At 44.0% G+C, this 17,039-nt stretch overlaps 1 protein-coding gene across 3 annotated transcripts; it reads left to right on the top strand.

Annotated features, from left to right (window-relative positions):
* The first annotated feature begins 2,317 nt into the window (after positions 1–2,317).
* On the top strand, positions 2,318–9,120 carry ZNF333 (zinc finger protein 333). 3 transcript variants are annotated; one of them, XM_049788732.1, is made up of 4 exons: positions 2,318–2,402; positions 4,031–4,157; positions 5,365–5,445; positions 8,365–9,120. In XM_049788732.1, exons 1-4 carry the CDS (start codon positions 2,325–2,327, stop codon positions 9,000–9,002), a joined length of 924 nt encoding a protein of 307 aa, XP_049644689.1. In that variant the 5' UTR covers positions 2,318–2,324; the 3' UTR covers positions 9,003–9,120. The 3 variants fall into 3 exon arrangements, 2 of the variants coding, with proteins under 2 accessions (XP_049644689.1, XP_049644690.1); XM_049788733.1 differs by lacking the exon at positions 8,365–9,120 and adding an exon at positions 5,832–5,909; XR_007503129.1 differs by lacking the exon at positions 4,031–4,157.
* Positions 9,121–17,039: the final 7,919 nt, after the last annotated feature.

Consider the following 17,039-nt stretch of genomic DNA (forward strand, 5'->3'; position numbering starts at 1 on the left):
GGTTGCTCCTGGCTATGCGCTCAAAAGTCGCTCCTGGCTTGGGGGACCATATGGGACGCCGGGGGATCGAACCGCGGTCCGTCCAAGGCTAGCGCAGGTAAGGCAGGCACCTTACCTCCAGCGCCACCGCCCGGCCCCGCATTCTGAAGTTTGCTTCAAACTACGGCCCCGCGGGCCACATATTGTATTTGTTCCCGTTTTGTTTCTTCACTTCAAAATAAGATATATGCAGTGTGTATAGGAATTTGTTCATAGTTTTTATTTTCACTAAAGTCCGGTCCTTCAACTGTGTGAGGGACAGTGAACTGGCCCCCTGTTTAAAAAGTTTGAGGACCACTGGAGACTGTGGTGGCAGTTCACATGAAGTTAAGGGATGAAAGCACTTACCCAATGTTTAAGCTTCCAAAGGGGCGGGAGAATGAAAGAATCAGTCAGGACAAAGTCCCTGTTTGGGGGAAAGCAGGGTGTGAGCTCTAACAGTTTTCGCTTCCGTGTGGCCTGCGGGGGACCCGACTTGGCCAGCCAGGAGGAAAGCAGATGCGGTGACTACATGGGCCTGGCCCTTGAAGGAGTCGTTGGACGTCACGCACCCCGCCTTTTGGTCTCCAGCGCCCGCCAGTTCGCGGCCCGCGCGGAGGTTTCGGGGTCCCGCGGGCGCAGGGGCCGCGGGACGGACGGCTGTCTGTCTCTCCGCCTCCCCGGCCGCCCGCCCGCCCGTCGCGGGGCCCCTCGGAGCGCCCAGCTGCCCGTCCTGGGCCCTTCCCGGGGCGCGCCCGCTCCGCCCGGACCTTGGGGCGACTCCGCCCGGGCCTCGCGGTTGTGGACGGACACTTGACCTTTCGCTTTGGTTCGTGTCCCGGGACGCTCCGCACCGCTGTGGCCGGCGACTCGGCTTCGGGTGAGAACTCGGCGAGTCTCGTTTCGCAGGAGGGGAGACGGCGCAAGGACCGACTTGGCCGGGCAGCGCTGGGCCGGGCAGGGCGGCCGGGTCCACCCCGGACTCCCCTGGGTCCGCTGCCTCTGGCTCCTGCCCCGAGACCAGCGCCGGGATGGACGGGTCGGCCCATCGCAGTCTGGAGTGGACGGCAGGGAGCCCGGGAGCAGGTGCCGGGCCCCACCCTCCACCCTCCACCCTCCCAGGCAGCTGGGCGTTGCGAGCCCGCTTGGAGGCCCCTGGGCGTCCTTCAGTCGAGGGCAAAGTCTGGGCTTTTATTTGTTTGCTTCTTCATTTATTTATTTGGTGTTTGGGCCACAGCCGGTGTTGCTCTGTGCTCAGAAATCGCTCTCGGTAGGACGGGGACCTTTTCAGACGGCTGGTGTCTAACCCCGGTTTATCCAGGCTGCATGGAAGGCAACTGCCCTAAGGCTGTGCGATCCCTCTGGCCCCCAAACTATAGGTTCTTAGCACTTGTTGAGTCAGCCAGGTTCAAACTGCGTGCGTGGCCGAAGTGATAAAAGAGGGGTCGGGCATCCTTTGGGCGCCCGTGATGTTGGCGTGCAGTTACAGAAGGTTTATTGCCCACAGGTTCCCTAGTGCTGCTAGTTTACCTGACTGCTCTCGCATGAGCCCTGGAGTTCCTGGAACTGGCTGCTCTGGCTGCTCCCTTCTTCTGAATACCTGAGACCTGTCAGGCTGTTCCTATATCTAAAGCAAAGCATGGTTAAGAAGTGAAACAATAGGGGCCGGGGAGGTGGCGCTAGAGGTAAGGTGTCTGCCTTGCAAGCGCTAGCAAGGAAGGACCGCGGTTCGATCCTCCCCGGCATCCCATATGGTCCCCCCAAGCCAAGGGCAATTTCTGAGGGCTTAGCCAGGAGTAACCCCTGAGCATCAAATGGGTGTGGCCCGAAAAACAAAAGTGAAACAATAGCAGTTGATTACTTTGTTTTGTTTTTGCTTATTTTGGGGTCACACTCAGGGATCACTTCTGGCTCTGTGCTCAGAAATCCCTCTTGGCAGGTACAGGGGACCATATGGGATGTCAGGATTCAAACCACTGTCAGTCCTAAGTCAGCTGCGTGCAAGGCAAATGCCCTACTGCTGTGCTATCTCACCGTGCTATCTCACCAGTTTAGCAGTTAATTCCTAATTTACGTTCCCTTCTAACATAAAATGTACCTTTTAGCCTTTATCGGATAGTGTTGCTGGACAACACACTGTTTGGGCTCTTTCTACATGTTCCCTCACAAAGGAGCAGGTGTTGGATGCAGAATTCAGATGTGCGGATCTGGTTAGGATCCAGCAAGACCCAGCAGGAAGCAGCTGGGCAGGGGTTGTGCTCATCTTTGTTGCTCATAGCTGTGACTTTTCTCTAGGGCTTTGTGCAATGGACCTTGCGGCTGCTCTTCAGGTTCAATTTAGGGTGGAGAAGATGGGGGCATACCGAATGAAGTCCTGTCTGCAGGTGAGGGGACAGCGAGAAAGACGGGTTGTGACAAGGACAGGTAGAGTACAGGAGTGCAAAGACCTGGGGGCGTGTGGGGCTCAGAGTTGTTTGAGGATGGAATCTGTGGTGTGGATGTGGCTCCTGGCACTCCTGGCAGGGTGCTGGTCTTTGCAGTTTGATACCACTTTTTTCCTTGTTTGTTGTCTTGTGTGTGTTTTGGAGTTTCACCAGGCGGTTCTCATGCCTTCCTATGGCCTCAGTGTTCTTGGGTCACCCCGGCAGGCCTGTGACCCTATTGGATGCCAGGTTCCAGGGTTGCAGTCGGGTGTTGTTGAGGAAGGAGACATGATCCCAGGATTTCTGCCATGAAGCATCATTCCTACCTAATGTGTGGAAAAACTCTTTGATTAGTTAATGGCACCACAGCTGCAAGGGGATTCTTCTGGCTCGACACTCTGCAATCAGACCTTCTGAGTTGGGGGACCTCCTAGGGTGTCAGGGGTTCATCCCATGCCAGCCCTGTGTGAGGCAAGCAACCACCAAGTTTTCTTGTTGGTCCAGCACAAAGTTATTTTTTTTGCTGCTCCAAAGTGCCAAGCTGATGCCCATGCCCACATCGCCTTCCTGTATTCACTCTGGATCCTTTATCAGGTATGGCACACTCTCCCTGGGGTCCCATGTCCTACCTCTAGGTGAAGAATTTCTGCACAATTGAAAGAATGCAGCAAAATACTTTCTTTCATGTGGGTTTTGATTGGTTTGCTTTGCCCTGTGCTATCTCTGCTTTTGTTTTGTTTTCAGTTTTAATCCACATTGGCAGTGCTCCAGGCTTTTTCTTGACTCTACACAGAGGGTTTGCTCCAGGCCACGTCAGGAGACACTAGCCTATCCCTGGGATTGATCTCACTTTGGCCCTGTCTGCATCCTTTCTGGAAATGTTACTCTGGTCCTAGGACAAGCACCTGAGCTGTTTTGTTCTTCACTGCAGTCTACCTACTCTGCAGCCACATTTCTCCTCGGTAAACCAGTTGTACTTCTAAAACCTACTTGTCTGTAGTCTTGTGGCTTTGGTTGTAATTAGGAACAAGAAACAAAGGATCTTTTTGAAAGCCATAGCTGCTGGGAGTAGGGATATTTTGACCTGCTCCAGAAAGGATTTGTTTGGGAATGAACCATGAGTGCTGAGCCAAGTACAGGTTTGACTCACTCACTGGACTCTGAATTTCCCTTCTCACCTCTGTATCCTGGACAGAGATGGGCTCTGAGGCAGAAGGGGCTAGTGTGTGTTTAGCAATTCTGGCCACTCCAGAGTTGCCTTTTCAGCTCCTTCAGGTTCTATACTCAGGCATTATGCTTACTGGTGCACATTGAATCTAGTTGAGGGATTGGCTCTGGGTTGTTTCTGTGCAAAGTGCCACCTCTAAAAACCTTCCAGAATAGTGCCTGCACATCATGTTATCTGATCTGACTTTCTAGTATACTATTTAGGACCTTCCCTCTTGGTGCCCCTGGAGAGGACGTGGAGGCTGGTTCTTCCTGAAGGCAGAGAGGAGAGGCCCTGCGTCCCTCTAGGACCCAGGATGTCCTTTCCTTTTCCCATCTCCCGGGGTGAGCCTGGGTCCAAACGCCCTCTTTTTTGTGCTCAGAATAAGGTGATGTTCCTCGACGTGGCTGTGACTTTCTCCCCCGAGGAGTGGCCATGCTTGGATCCCTCTCAGAGGAAGCTCTACAGAGATGTGATGCTGGAGACCTATGAGCACCTGCAAGCAGTAGGTGAGAGCTGCCCTGGGCTACATGCTAGGCTGACAGGGAGGTTCCGGGATCACTCAGGGATCTGTGTTCAATGGTGGACATGAATCTTCTGATCTCCATGGTGAAGCCCCTTCTCATTATTCTGACCTTCCTGCTCCGACTTTATTTCTTAGATGAGTTTAACTTTATACTTTTTTTTTAACTTTATACTTTTAAATGCCATTTCAGTGACCATTCTGTCGGCTGTTTGCCACATTGGAGCCAAACTGGGTTTGACCCCAGATTCTGCATCTGCCTCCCCTAAGCTTGCAGGTATTCTCTTTGAGCACAGAGCTAGGAGTTGGCCCTGCTCAATGTGGGTTTGGTCAAAAGTGATGTGAATTTATGAACCAGGGTACTTAGAAACACCTGGGTGTGCTTAGGACTTATTCTGGCATCTGAGAGGTCTTCTAGGGGATCACCTGGGGTGTTAGTAATCATACCTGGTTGGCCTTGTTTATGGTCATGAGCTCTCCTCTCCTGTTGTTTCAATCCTCATGAGTCTGCAGTATTTAGAAGAGACTTACGTTTTTTTTTTTTTCATAACTTCAAAAGGGCCACCTGGTAGCTTATTTTGGTGTCTCCTCAGTTCTTAGGACATTATGTTGGGGGAAATCAAATCTTATGTTCATGTATGCAGAACATTTTCCCAATCTGTTACATTTTTTTTCACTGGTCAGGGACAGTTGTTTTCTTTTAATTTGATCTATCCAGGCAGACCAAGGTCTTATACCCATGTCTAATCCCAGGAATCACTTGTGACTTGGCTTGGTGTATCCTATATGGTTTTGGAAATCAAATCATTGTCAACCCTGACCATATATATGCCTAACACATATACTGTCACTCTAGGCTCTCTTTAAGACACCTTTGGGCTTTGGCGGTGCATGGGTTTACTCCTGGCTCTCCTCAATATTCATGCAGAGGGTGCTGAGATTAAATACAGGTCGGCCTAGTGCAAGGCCAGCACTGTCCCTTTGCTACCCCCTTCTCCCTGTATATTCTAGGCTCCTCAAGTAGACTCTTTCTTTTCCACCTGTTCTCATCTGTGAAGTAACTAACGTTCACATGAAGAGCAGAGATTCTTTTCTTCATCTCTTCCATGCTTTGGCCCCTTTTGTTAGGGACCCAAACTCGTGCATTGCCTGCTGTGCCCTTCTCTAAGCGAAGGTTCGGTCTTCTGTGGCAGGGCATTGCGGGGTAAAGCCTGCGCTGATCTCCTGGTTGGAAGAAGGATCCCTGGAGAGGCTGAAGAGAGGCATGTTTGTAGGTGAGTATGGGAAAGCCCCCGTAGCTCAGGGCGTGGTTTGTGTCTGGAGCTTCTGGGTACTTTTGAGATGTAGGCCCTGGACTTGGGGCTTGGAACTCCTATATCAGGGGTGCAGGACCCACTCCCATTCACTGTCCTTGATCCTGACGATCAGATTGATCTGGAGCTTTGCTGTTTTGCGTTTGCTCTTGTTCCCTGCCATTTAGAACAGATCCTGAAATTCTGAACCTTCCCTCCCTGTCAGCTTGGCTGCACAGCCCCATGCCAGGGTGCCCTTCTCAGGCCACTCTATCTTTTTCCTTCACTCTTGACTTGATTGTTGGATGATTATGGAGCTTTTGAGATCCCCAAGGAAGGGATATATTTTCCTCTACTTTTATTTTGAGGTTCATTCAGATGGTAGATGGGGTGACTCCTGGTCCTGTACTTCAGAATCATTCACAGTGGACTCAGGGGACATGATATGATGCTGGGAATTGAACAAAGCAAGTGCTGTGCTTTCTCTCCGGCCCTCTCAGATAAACTTGTTGTCTGTAGTTTTAAACCCTTGATGCGTGAGCCCAGCACAGAGCTCAGGTGGATTTTTCCACACTCTTCACCATGATTCTCCCAATCTGTCTTGCCTTTTCTTTTTTCTTTTCTTTTCTTTTCTTTTCTTTTTTCTTTTTTTGTATTTTTGGGTCACACCTGGCAATGCTCAGGGATTTACTCCTGGCTCTATGCTCAGAAATTGCTCCTGGCAAGCTTGGGGGACTATATGGGATGCTTGGATTCGAACCACTGTCCTTCTGCGTGCAAGGCAAATGCCCTACCTTCATGCTATCTCTTCAGCTCCTTGTCTTGCCTTTTCTTTTTTTTTTTTTTTTTTTTTTTTTTGGTTTTTGGGTCACACCCGGCGGTGCTCAGGGGTTACTCCTGGCTGTCTGCTCAGAAATAGCTCCTGGCAGGCACGGGGGACCATATGGGACACCAGGATTCAAACCAACCACCTTTGGTCCTGGATCGGCTGCTTGCAAGGCAAACGCCGCTGTGCTATCTCTCCGGGCCCTGTCTTGCCTTTTCTGATTTTTTTTTTTTTTTGGTTTTTTGGGTCACACCCGGCGTGCTCAGGGGTTACTCCTGGCTGTCTGCTCAGAAATAGCTCCTGGCAGGCACGGGGGACCATATGGGACACCGGGATTCGAACCAACCACCTTTGGTCCTGGATTGGCTGCTTGTAAGGCAAACGCTGCTGTGCTATCTCTCCGGGCCCTGTCTTGCCTTTTCTATCAGCTCTTTTGCACCTGAAAATAACCTGTATACACTCCAGCAATGATGCACATTCAGCAAGGTTTCATTCTTTTTAAAAAAGTTTTAAAATGGGCCCGGAGAGATGGCACAGCGGCGTTTGCCTTGCAAACAGCCGATCCAGACCAAAGGTGGTTGGTTCAAATCCCGGTGTCCCATATGGTCCCCCGTGCCTGCCAGGAGCTATTTCTGAGCAGACAGCCAGGAGTGACCCCTGAGCACTGCCGGGTGTGGCCCAAAAACCAAAAAAAAAAAGTTTTAAAATTTAATTTTATAATATCTTCATTTATTAAGCACCATGATTAAAAACATGTTTATACTTATAAAAAAGAACACACCATCAATGCAACCTTCCTTCCACTATACCCTCCCACACACATTCTTCCCCCCAACCTGTCTGTATTGAGACAAGCATTTTATTTCTATCACTCACTACCATTGTCATGTTAGTTCCGGTGTCTGCATTCTGGGGCTCCAGAGCTCCATTCAGCTTTTTTGAAGATTTGCCGCAGCTCTGAGAGTAGGGCCAATAGCAGGGGTTCAGTGGGGTGGGAGCGGGATCACCTGTGTGGCAGGTTGCTGTAGACTTGGTGTCGCTAGGCAACCACAGCATCCCTGTCCTGGCCCAGCCTCCTCTCTTACATCACAGCATGTGATGTCACTGAGGGCATGCTAAGCATGCACCTCTGAACTGGGGAGAAGGAGACTGTTGTGAGTGAAAAGAGAAATGCTGACAGAAGGGACACTGAAAAAAAATCAATAAAGAGAAAATAGGGAAAAGGAGAAAGAAGACAGAAAGGACAGAGAGGAGTGAGGTAAGAGAAAGAGAGAGCTTGCAGTGTGACTGTTACTGGGAGTCGACAGCCAGTACAGTGAGTGGAGAATAAGAGTCTGAAAGAAAAAAACATTAGCCAGGTTAAAAAAAATTAACAGATATTAATTTTTGTTGTTGGTTAAGCATGGGAGACAGGTCCTTTTGTAAGGTGACACCGTAGGAAAATTGTGGCTATTATATAAAAATATTTTTTAGATAAATAAGTTACATTTTATATTCAATTTATTTAATTTGATTTACAGGATATTGGGGGACCTGATGAATTATTTTTATGGCATGCATGGCTTACTAATTAATTTACAAAATTTTTGGGCCTGATGAATTGTTATTTTAAAAAAGTGACTTGGGGCCAGAGAGATAGCATGGAGGTAGAGCGTTTGCCTTGCATGCAGAAGGATGGTGGTTTGAGTTTCAGTATCCCTTATGTTACCCCCAAGCCTGCCAGGAGCGATTTCTGAGCATAGAGTCAGGGTAACTCCTGAGCACTGCTGGGTGTGGCCCAAAAACTAAAAAAAAAAGAAAGAAAGGCGACTTGTTAATTTAACGTTTATTCCTATAAGAAGGAGTAATTCTGAGGGGGTCAAACAAAGAAATAATAAAAAATAAGTGGAAAAATTATTTTTATAATGATGAGGATGACATTGGACTCATTATTAATGTTCTTATTAATATTAATTATTATTTACACTAAGCACTGATTATGATTTATGGTACACTGGGGCCCTGATTAATTTTATGATTTCTTATTACGTCTCTGTTTTTGACCCCCCCCCCCCATATGTCAGCCATGGATAAAGGCAAGAAGAGAAAAATTTCTGAAGAAAACAGAGTGTTTAATGATACATGGACTGAATCATTTGCATTCTCTACTGACGAGATTGGTTTACCAGTATGCTTAATATGTGGTAAGAAACTTGCAAACAACAAAAAGTCGAATGTTGCAAGACATTTCCAGAGTAAACACAGAGCCTTTGCTGAACAATATCCAGATGGAGATGAGAGACGAAAAGCCGTTGCAGAACTTATGAGGAAGGTTGATAGGAACAAAAATCATTTTAGCATATGTGCTGCCAAAGCGAGCACAGATAGGAACAAAACTAATTTTTTGAATCAGATAAAGTCTGAAAATTCCTCAACATATGCTAGTTTTGTGGCCGCTCAGGAAATAATCAAGCATGGGAAGCCATTCACAGAGGGAGAGTTTATAAAAGAAGCATTCATTAAGGTTTCAGAACATCTATACAAGGACTTCAAAAACAAGAATGAAATTGTGCAGAAAATTAAAGACATGCCTCTTTCTGCTAAGACTGTCAAAATGGCAGAAAACATTAACAAACAGCAAATTCAAGACATCAGTTCAGCTGTGACATACTCGATTGCCTGTAATGAGTCCAAAGATAAAGGTGATATTGAACAAATAGCACTGTTCTGCTGATATGTGAACTCTTTTGGGCCACAAGAAGAACTGATTGAGCTGATACCACTAAAAGACTAAACAAGGGGTGAGGATATTTGTAAGGCTGTCTTGGACTATTTAAGTGCAAAAAAATAAACACCAACCACCTGGTCTCAGTAGCTACCGATGGAGCATCGAGCATGAGAGGAGCACAGAAGGGCTTTGTTGCTCTGGTAGAACGCTGCTGTCATTTCATTGCATCCTGCACCAAGAGGCATTGTGTGCTCAAACATTTCTCCCAGAATGCACAAAAGTGATGGATGTAGTCATTCAGATTGTTAATAAGATAATGGTAAAGGGTTTAAACCACCACCAGTTCCGTTTAGTTTTGGATGAGGTGGACAGTACATATTCTGACCGTCTGCTCCACAACAAGGTCCGGCAGCTGTAGGCGAGGTGCTAAAAAACTTTGTCGCATGTTTAGGAGAAGTAAAAACTTTCCTGGCCAGTAAAGAGCTCACCTTTGCTGAGCTAGAACAACCAGAGTGGCTGGACAATTTACATTTTATGGTAGATATAACAGCACATCTAAACACACTAAATACAACCCTTCAGGGAAAAGGAAGCACAGCCCTGCATATGTTGGAGGTTTTGGCATTTGAGTGCAAGTTGACAGTGTTTATCAAAGATTTACAGAGAGGTACTCTGTCTCACTTTCCCTCTTTGAGAGAGTTCAAAAAAAGTCAGGATATGATAAATTTGGATTATTTTAAGTCTGCAATAACCACAATGAAAAAAATTTTTGTGAAACTTCTGTAAGCTCAGAAAGGAAAAAAACCACATCCTTCCCTGTTACTCCCTTGGCGATTGATCCATCCTTATTGAATATGACTGCATTTGCAGATGTAAGTTTACCTGATCTTAAGATGGAACTGGCCGATATAGCTGACAAATATATATGGGTGTCCAAGTTCAAATGCTTGACTGCTATTCTTGAGGACGTTGCCCTTCAGAAGGCCAATCTGGCTCAAAATCAGAAATGGAGTGATATTGAAAATCTTCCCAAACAGGACAAATGTATATTTGAAACATGGAACGCCATCCCCAATATTTATATAAACATGAAAAAGTATGCATTTGGTGTCTTGTCGATCTTGGGCTCAGCGTATGTATGGGAGCAGGTCTTTTCTAACATTAACTATATTAAAAACAAACATCCATCACACCTCACAGATGATAGCTTACTAATCTGTGTGAAAATGAAGGTGACATCTCAGCCCTAATGTGCAGGCACAGCACTGAAGTTCAGGAGCAAACATCTGATTAAATACATAAATTAAATATTTTAATTAGCTATTAATTTGCATAAATATATTTTACATTGTTAAGTGAAAAAGTTCTTTTTTTTCTTCAGATCAACAGCTAACTGCACGATCCTGTCTATAGCATTAAGATAAGAAATCATGTATGTGGTGCTATATTTGTTTTAAATGTCACAATGGTTTTGTGGCTCTGAGGTTTTTTATCCTTTAGAAACGAATCCAAGTGGTTCTTTATGTCTTAAAGGTTGCAGACCACTGTGTTAGTTGCTAGTGTATTTAGTTCTCTAATTGCACTCACTAGTCTTTGTGGTAGACTTTTTATTGTGGGCTAGTCATTCCAGCCCTCATCTCTGTTGCCTCTGGGTATTTGTTACCCCACCCCTCATTCTTCCTGTGTAACCTTACCTACCAGAAATATCTTCCCCATTTCTTGGGGAGGTCTCAAAAGGTTTGGCTGGAAGGCCAGGAGGGAATTAGAGGATTGCTGGAGGATAGAGGGAGCAGGAGGAGAGATAGCTGAAAGAAGCTAAGACGAAGGGCAAGCTGAGGACAGCATGCTTAAATAGGTTTAAGATAATAGGTCACACATGTTGGCCAGGGCATGAATAAAGCTGATATCTCCTGGAACCTGTCTGTGGATGATTCTCTCACCGCTACCTGAAACTTGCAGACCTGCCAGCTGAAGGGGGTTTAGATACACATGATCCTGGGCTGGAGGAGAAAGGCCTCTCATCCCTCCATCACCATCAACCACCATCCAAGCCCATCTGAAGGACTTATATTCTTCAGGTATTATTGCAATACTCTTATGAAACTATTCTGTGTCTATCACTCTCCCTCCTCTAGAATTAGATATTAAGTATAGCGTTCTGGATGGTGGTGGACTGTTGCAAGTCAGCCCCTGAAGAGGTTGACTGATGGAGGGATGGAGGATGAGGTCTTTTCCCTTCAGCTCGGAGCACGCATCTGCCACCCTGTCTAGCCGACGGTTCTGAGGTGAAGCGGTGGGTAAACAGCTCACAGACAGTCAGGCATGTAGAAATATTAGGTTTATTCGGGGAACAAGATTGAAGTCCAAAGCCTCAGCATCAGTTTCTGCCAAAAAGTCCCTTGCCTTCCACAGCCCTTGTTTATATCCCCCAGAATTAGGTACCACTCAATGGTGGGATCAGATACCACCCAATGGTGGAAGCAGAATCAGGTCCTACCCTAGGGTGGGGGCAGAATACCAGGTCACATCCTAGGGTAGGGCACAATCACCGATCAGGTTAGGGTCAGTAACATAATAATCCCCTAAAATATTTACATACACAACAATTCCCCCATTTGTTTTTAGTAAACAAACAATATTGTCTACAATTATTAAAGGAAAAACTAGTCAATAATAAAAGAGTGGCTGTTTGCATAAGCACATCACAGGAAAATGTAAAGAAAACTTCTAACCTAAATACAGGGTGTCTAAAACCAGAAACATGTATCAAGGAATCAACTACAAGCTCCTGAGAAAAATCTAAGACGTACATAGATCCTTCGAAGAGACGCCAGAAAGGTTGTGTAGCAGGCAAGAAGAAGCACCTTTTCTTTATTTGTTGTTGTTGTTGGTTTTTGAGTCACACCTGGCAGTGCTCAGGCTCCACGCTCAGAAATCGCTCCTGGCAGATACCGGCATTCGAACCAATGACCTTCTGCATGAAAGGCAAACACCTTACCTCCATGTTATTTCTCCAGCCCCATTTTCATTCAAGTCCAGGTAGACCAGAAAGCCCATCTTTGAGGTCATTGAATTAGGCCCTTATTTTGGAGGAAGAAGCATGTACCCCCTGCACAGTGGGGGGCCACTGCAATGATGATCAATAGGCTTCTGAACTTAATCCAAGTTCTTTTTTTTTTTTTTTTTGTTTTTGGGCCACACCCAGCAGTGCTCAGGGGTTACTCCTGGCTGTCTGCTCAGAAATAGCTCCTGGCAGGCACGGGGGACCATGTGGGACACCGGGATTTGAACCAACCACCTTTGGTCCTGGATCGGCTGCTTGCAAGGCAAACGCCGCTGTGCTATCTCTCCGGGCCCTAATCCAAGTTCTTAATCCAGGCTGAAGTCCATATGATGTCCGAAATTGATATACCAATAAGGTCGATTATTTATAGATGGGAGCTTAGTCACAAACCAAAACAAAATGTTTAAGGCAGAGACCCTCCCTTTGTAAATAAACAACTTGAGGGTCCATCCAAAATGGATGGAACCTCCTATAAACCTACTATTTTGCCTATGATGTGCCCACGCAAAAAGCCCTGAGACCAGACAAAAATATCATTTAGGAAATTATAGACAACAACATCTAACCCACTAACTTAAAGTCAAGAAAGCAAAACCCTAATGTAATACAACAGCAACTCCTAAGATTAAAAACTAAAATAGAAAAACAATTACAACAGTCAAAAGAAGTGTAGTACCAAATATAAATTCAAAGGATTACAATTATAAGAAAAATACAAAAGGTGAAATTTCTACAGAGTCCAATATCAATTTGTAAAGATGAGGGGACTGGAACTCCAAAAAGACCGGCCAAAGACACTTGATGGGTCTGGAAAAGTGGGTTGAAGCCATCATGAGTTGGTTGGGCTTCTGCATTTTCTTTGGGATCAGTGCAATCTTGGGGTAGCCATTGTAGAGATGGCCAACAATAGCACTGTGTATGTGTATGGGAAACCAGAGATTCAGATAACACTCCAGTTTAACTGGAATCCAGAAATTGTGGGTCTTATCCATGGATCTTTTTTTCTGGGGTTTCATTGTGACACAAATTCCAGGTGGCTTCATTTTCAACAAGTTTGCAGCAAACGTGGTACAAAACTCCAACAGACACGGATTTCTTTCTCGGGCTGAGATCAGGAGGCTTGTAATTGTGGGTGAAGGAGATGAGTTGCACATGTGAAGGGAATCCTGAGAATTAAATGTTAAGAACTAGGAAGGAAGGATAAGAATGACGAAATTGGGGAAGTTAAAGTTAGGAAGGAAGATAAAGTTAGGAAAAAGGGAACTATATACAAAATATGCAAAACAGACACTGAACAAGACATACAAATACAGACTTCACAAAAATATGGCCATAACACTCACTCATATGAAGAAATGTTTGAAAGGATCCAAAATAGAGCAAAAGAAAAAGAGAATTCAGCTGAATCAACTAAAAGCGCCTTAAAATGTAATAGCCGGCACCTGTTTAGATAAATCATTTCAAATTCAAAAAAAAATATTTTTTATGGCAGAGCAGAGCAGATCTGAAAGAGAATTTCATGCATAATACAAACATGGAAAACTACTATAAGTGTATAATAGTACATATACAAAGTTATTGTATAACAGTAACTATGATAATCATAGGCAAGAAGCACTGTGAAGAAAGTCCACCTAAATATTATCATTATGTCAGCGTCTTAAAACCTAACTTGAGGGAAATAAAGCAATGATGTTAAAATAAAAAGAGTGAAAGTCGTTAAATGAGTATACTTAGAAAGAAAAACAACATTAATATGATGAGAAATTTCTCTTTCAGGTGAACCTTGACTAAATTAAATTGTAAAATTTCATGATTAACTGAGACCTAGAGCAATAATTAAATTAAGACATAAATCTATCATACAAGGAAACACATTGGGGGTCCATGATTTTCAACCCATATTCATTGATCATGCCTGTGGAAAGAATCCTAGAGCATTAATAGCAACCGATAAGGAAGTGAAATGATTATCTGGTGTTCATTGTAGATCTTGAAGAAGTATAAAACAGGATGTATGCTGCTGTGAAGTTCACCAATGTATTAGGGACTTTTTTGATCTTCTTGTCATCAAAATCAATCCAGTGTTGTTTTGCAGCAATTTTACAGTATGAAGTACAGTGTCCATAGTGAAATTTACCATAATGGTTTGACACTGATGATAAGTTGTATTTCTTAATCTTGCTTTTATTTGAAGTGCATTCTACTAAATTGAGGTCTTCTAAAGGAAAATCTACATAACTATGCAATTTTTTTTATTTGTTTGCCATCAAAAGCAAAACGTTTCAAGTGTATTATAAGTACTGGTGGCAGTTTCCATAAGTACGTTTTCTTTGAAAAATCCCTTCTAATTTTGCAGCTGTTGCACAGAACTTTGTTGTCATCCCTTAACTCTTCTTCAAAAAATTCAGAGAGGCATTTCTGTAATGTACATTTATCTGTAGATGTAACAGCCAGAGACAAATGAACAAATGTCTCATAAACCTCAGACTTTTGGTGGCATATGAGACACTGTAGTATAGATTTGAATTTTCCTTAAAAGAGATCATAATTAATAGATTTGTGAGCCTTTTGGTGTTCTGGACTAAATTGTTCATAATTTTCATTTTCCATAAGATGTGTAGTTTTGTCTGTCATTAGATTTACAGTAAGCAAGTCCTGATGTAGTCCCTCTATTAGGAACATCAGTAGTTTGTGTGGATTCTGCTGATTGTGTCCAGCAAACTGGTCATTAAGTAAGCCAATTGTTTCTTTGAAGCTTTCAGGATTAATATATCTATGAAATCCATTTCCCATGGTTTTGATGAGCCGACCAAATTTTTCGGCTAATTTGCCTTCATGCCCCCTCGGATTTTTCTTGTTACTATCCTTTTTATAATGATCTTGATGAAAATACTGAGTCAAGTCTGAAATATTATACAAGCATTGCAATACTGAGTTCATGTAGCAAGAGTTTCCTATATTTTGGAGCCCAGTTAAGACAGGTTCCTGTCTTTCCTTTTGCATCTTGGAGTGTAAGGGTTTATCACTACCATCAGTCTCACTCAATGTATGGTGTGTGACAGCTAAATCCTTGTTCCCTGCCCCAGAGAACTCAGCAATATTACTGCTGTTAGTGTCTGGAGTATTCTGTTTTTGCTCTGAAGGGGAGTTTATAGTCTGAACCTGATCATTTGTGCTAGTCCGATTTCTAACAAGGTGTAATGGAACCCAACATTTCTTGGGAGGGTTGTCATTTGTAGAAACATAGGCATAACCCCTTCCTCTTAGGAGAAGATATCCAGCTATTCATTTTTCATCCTCCTTGATCCAAATAGGTTTATGGGTTGTTTCTTGTCTCGAATATCTTCTTTAAAATGTCTTTCCGCTGCAGTGTAACTTTCCCCTTGGGGTAAGTTTAAGTAATTGAGTGTGATAAGAGTCAAAGATAGCAAATCTGTTGGTGTTAAACCTCTTTTTCTATTTTTTTGTAATTGAGTTTTTTTTTTTTTTTTTTTTTGGTTTTTGGGCCACACCCGGTGACGCTCAGGGGTTACTCCTGACTATGCGCTCAGAAGTCGCTCCTGGCTTGGGGGACCATATGGGACGCCGGGGGATCGAACCGCGGTCCGTCTCCTAGGCTAGCGCAGGTAAGGCAGGCACCTTACCTCGAGCGCCACCGCCCGGCCCCTGTAATTGAGTTTTTAAGGTTCTGTGAGTCCTTTCTACAATGGCCTGTCCCCTACAATTGTAAGGAATTCCTTTGAGGTGTCTTATCTGCCATTCTTTACAAAAAAATTCAAAAGTTTTGCTAACATAGACTGGCCCATTATCAGTTTTTATAGAATATGGAATACCCATCACAGAAAAACATTGTAAAAGAAAACTACAAGCAGCCTTAGATTTTTTAGAAGACATGGGAATTGCCCGCATAAAACGAGAATAAGTGTCCACCACCACATGAAGATAAGGTTTTCTTGGAAATAAATCTGTTTGAGTTATATCCATTTGCCAAAGTTCGTTAGACTGTAAGCCTCTTAGGTTTGCTCCTGCTATGTGAGTCTTTTTTGTTAACAGTGCACATATGTTGCAGTTTTCTACAATTTCTCTAGCTTGCCTTCATGGAATTTGGTAATTCACATGTAAACGGTGAGCATTTGTGTGTAGGGATGAATGTTCCTCTACAGGTGATTTAAATATAGGCATTGCTAGCAAGTCAGCAGTTTTATTTCCTTGAGCCATCGGTCCTGGAAGACCTGAGTGGGCTCTAATATTCGTGATGAAGATGGGCTCAGTTCGTTTTTGAAGAAGCTGCTGTAATCGTTTAAGTAAGTTCTGTATGATCGGGTTATTAGCATTAAGGGAAGCAGCGGCTATCACATGACATAAATTTACCACAGACAAAGAATCAGAAACTATATTCATGGCTTCAGATACATTTTCTAATAGGTAAATTAACGTTGCTAATTCAACTTTCTGTGCAGATTTATAGTTGGTATCTATGGTCATATTAATGTCTCCGGTATTCCTCCTTTTCTATTTTGGGATCCATCGATGAAAAAAACCTTGGCATTAGGAATAGGGGAATCCTGAACAATTGAAGAAATAACAAACTGAATTTTCTTTAAAAAGTCCCAAGTTTTTCCTGCTGGATAATGGGAGGATATTTCTCCTGTGAAATCTGAGAGGGCCCTTTGTAGAGATTCATTAAGAGACAATATTGACTCAATTTCCATTTTTGGTATTGGCAAAACTATTTTTCTGGGTCAAACCTAGTAAAGAGATATAGATCTGAGTCTTGCCTTGATAATAATCTCTGAAATCAGTTGCAAGTAGGGGTCAACTGAGCGAGGCTGTTTGTTATGTAAATACACCCATTCCAAAGGTCCTGACTGTTGCATCAAGGCCCCTGTGGGGGTTTCTATAGTAGGGAAGATTAACAGAAATACCTTTTCTCCTGGGATGAATCTTGAGAGAAACGATTTTTGTAATCTGCTCAA

Source organism: Suncus etruscus, chromosome 15 (assembly GCF_024139225.1).
Source record: "Suncus etruscus isolate mSunEtr1 chromosome 15, mSunEtr1.pri.cur, whole genome shotgun sequence".
NCBI classification, from domain to species: domain Eukaryota; kingdom Metazoa; phylum Chordata; class Mammalia; order Eulipotyphla; family Soricidae; genus Suncus; species Suncus etruscus.

What these genes read in the sequence shown, in the direction of transcription:
- ZNF333 (XM_049788732.1), top strand. Translation starts at nt 2,325, where the DNA reads ATGGACCTTGCGGCTGCTCTTCAGGTTCAATTTAGGGTGGAGAAGATG. An exon ending in TGAGCACCTGCAAGCAGTAG is followed by an intron (nt 4,158 to 5,364) that starts GTGAGAGCTGCC and finishes CTTCTGTGGCAG; the next exon opens with GGCATTGCGGGGTAAAGCCT. An exon ending in GAAGAGAGGCATGTTTGTAG is followed by an intron (nt 5,446 to 8,364) that starts GTGAGTATGGGA and finishes CCATGGATAAAG; the next exon opens with GCAAGAAGAGAAAAATTTCT.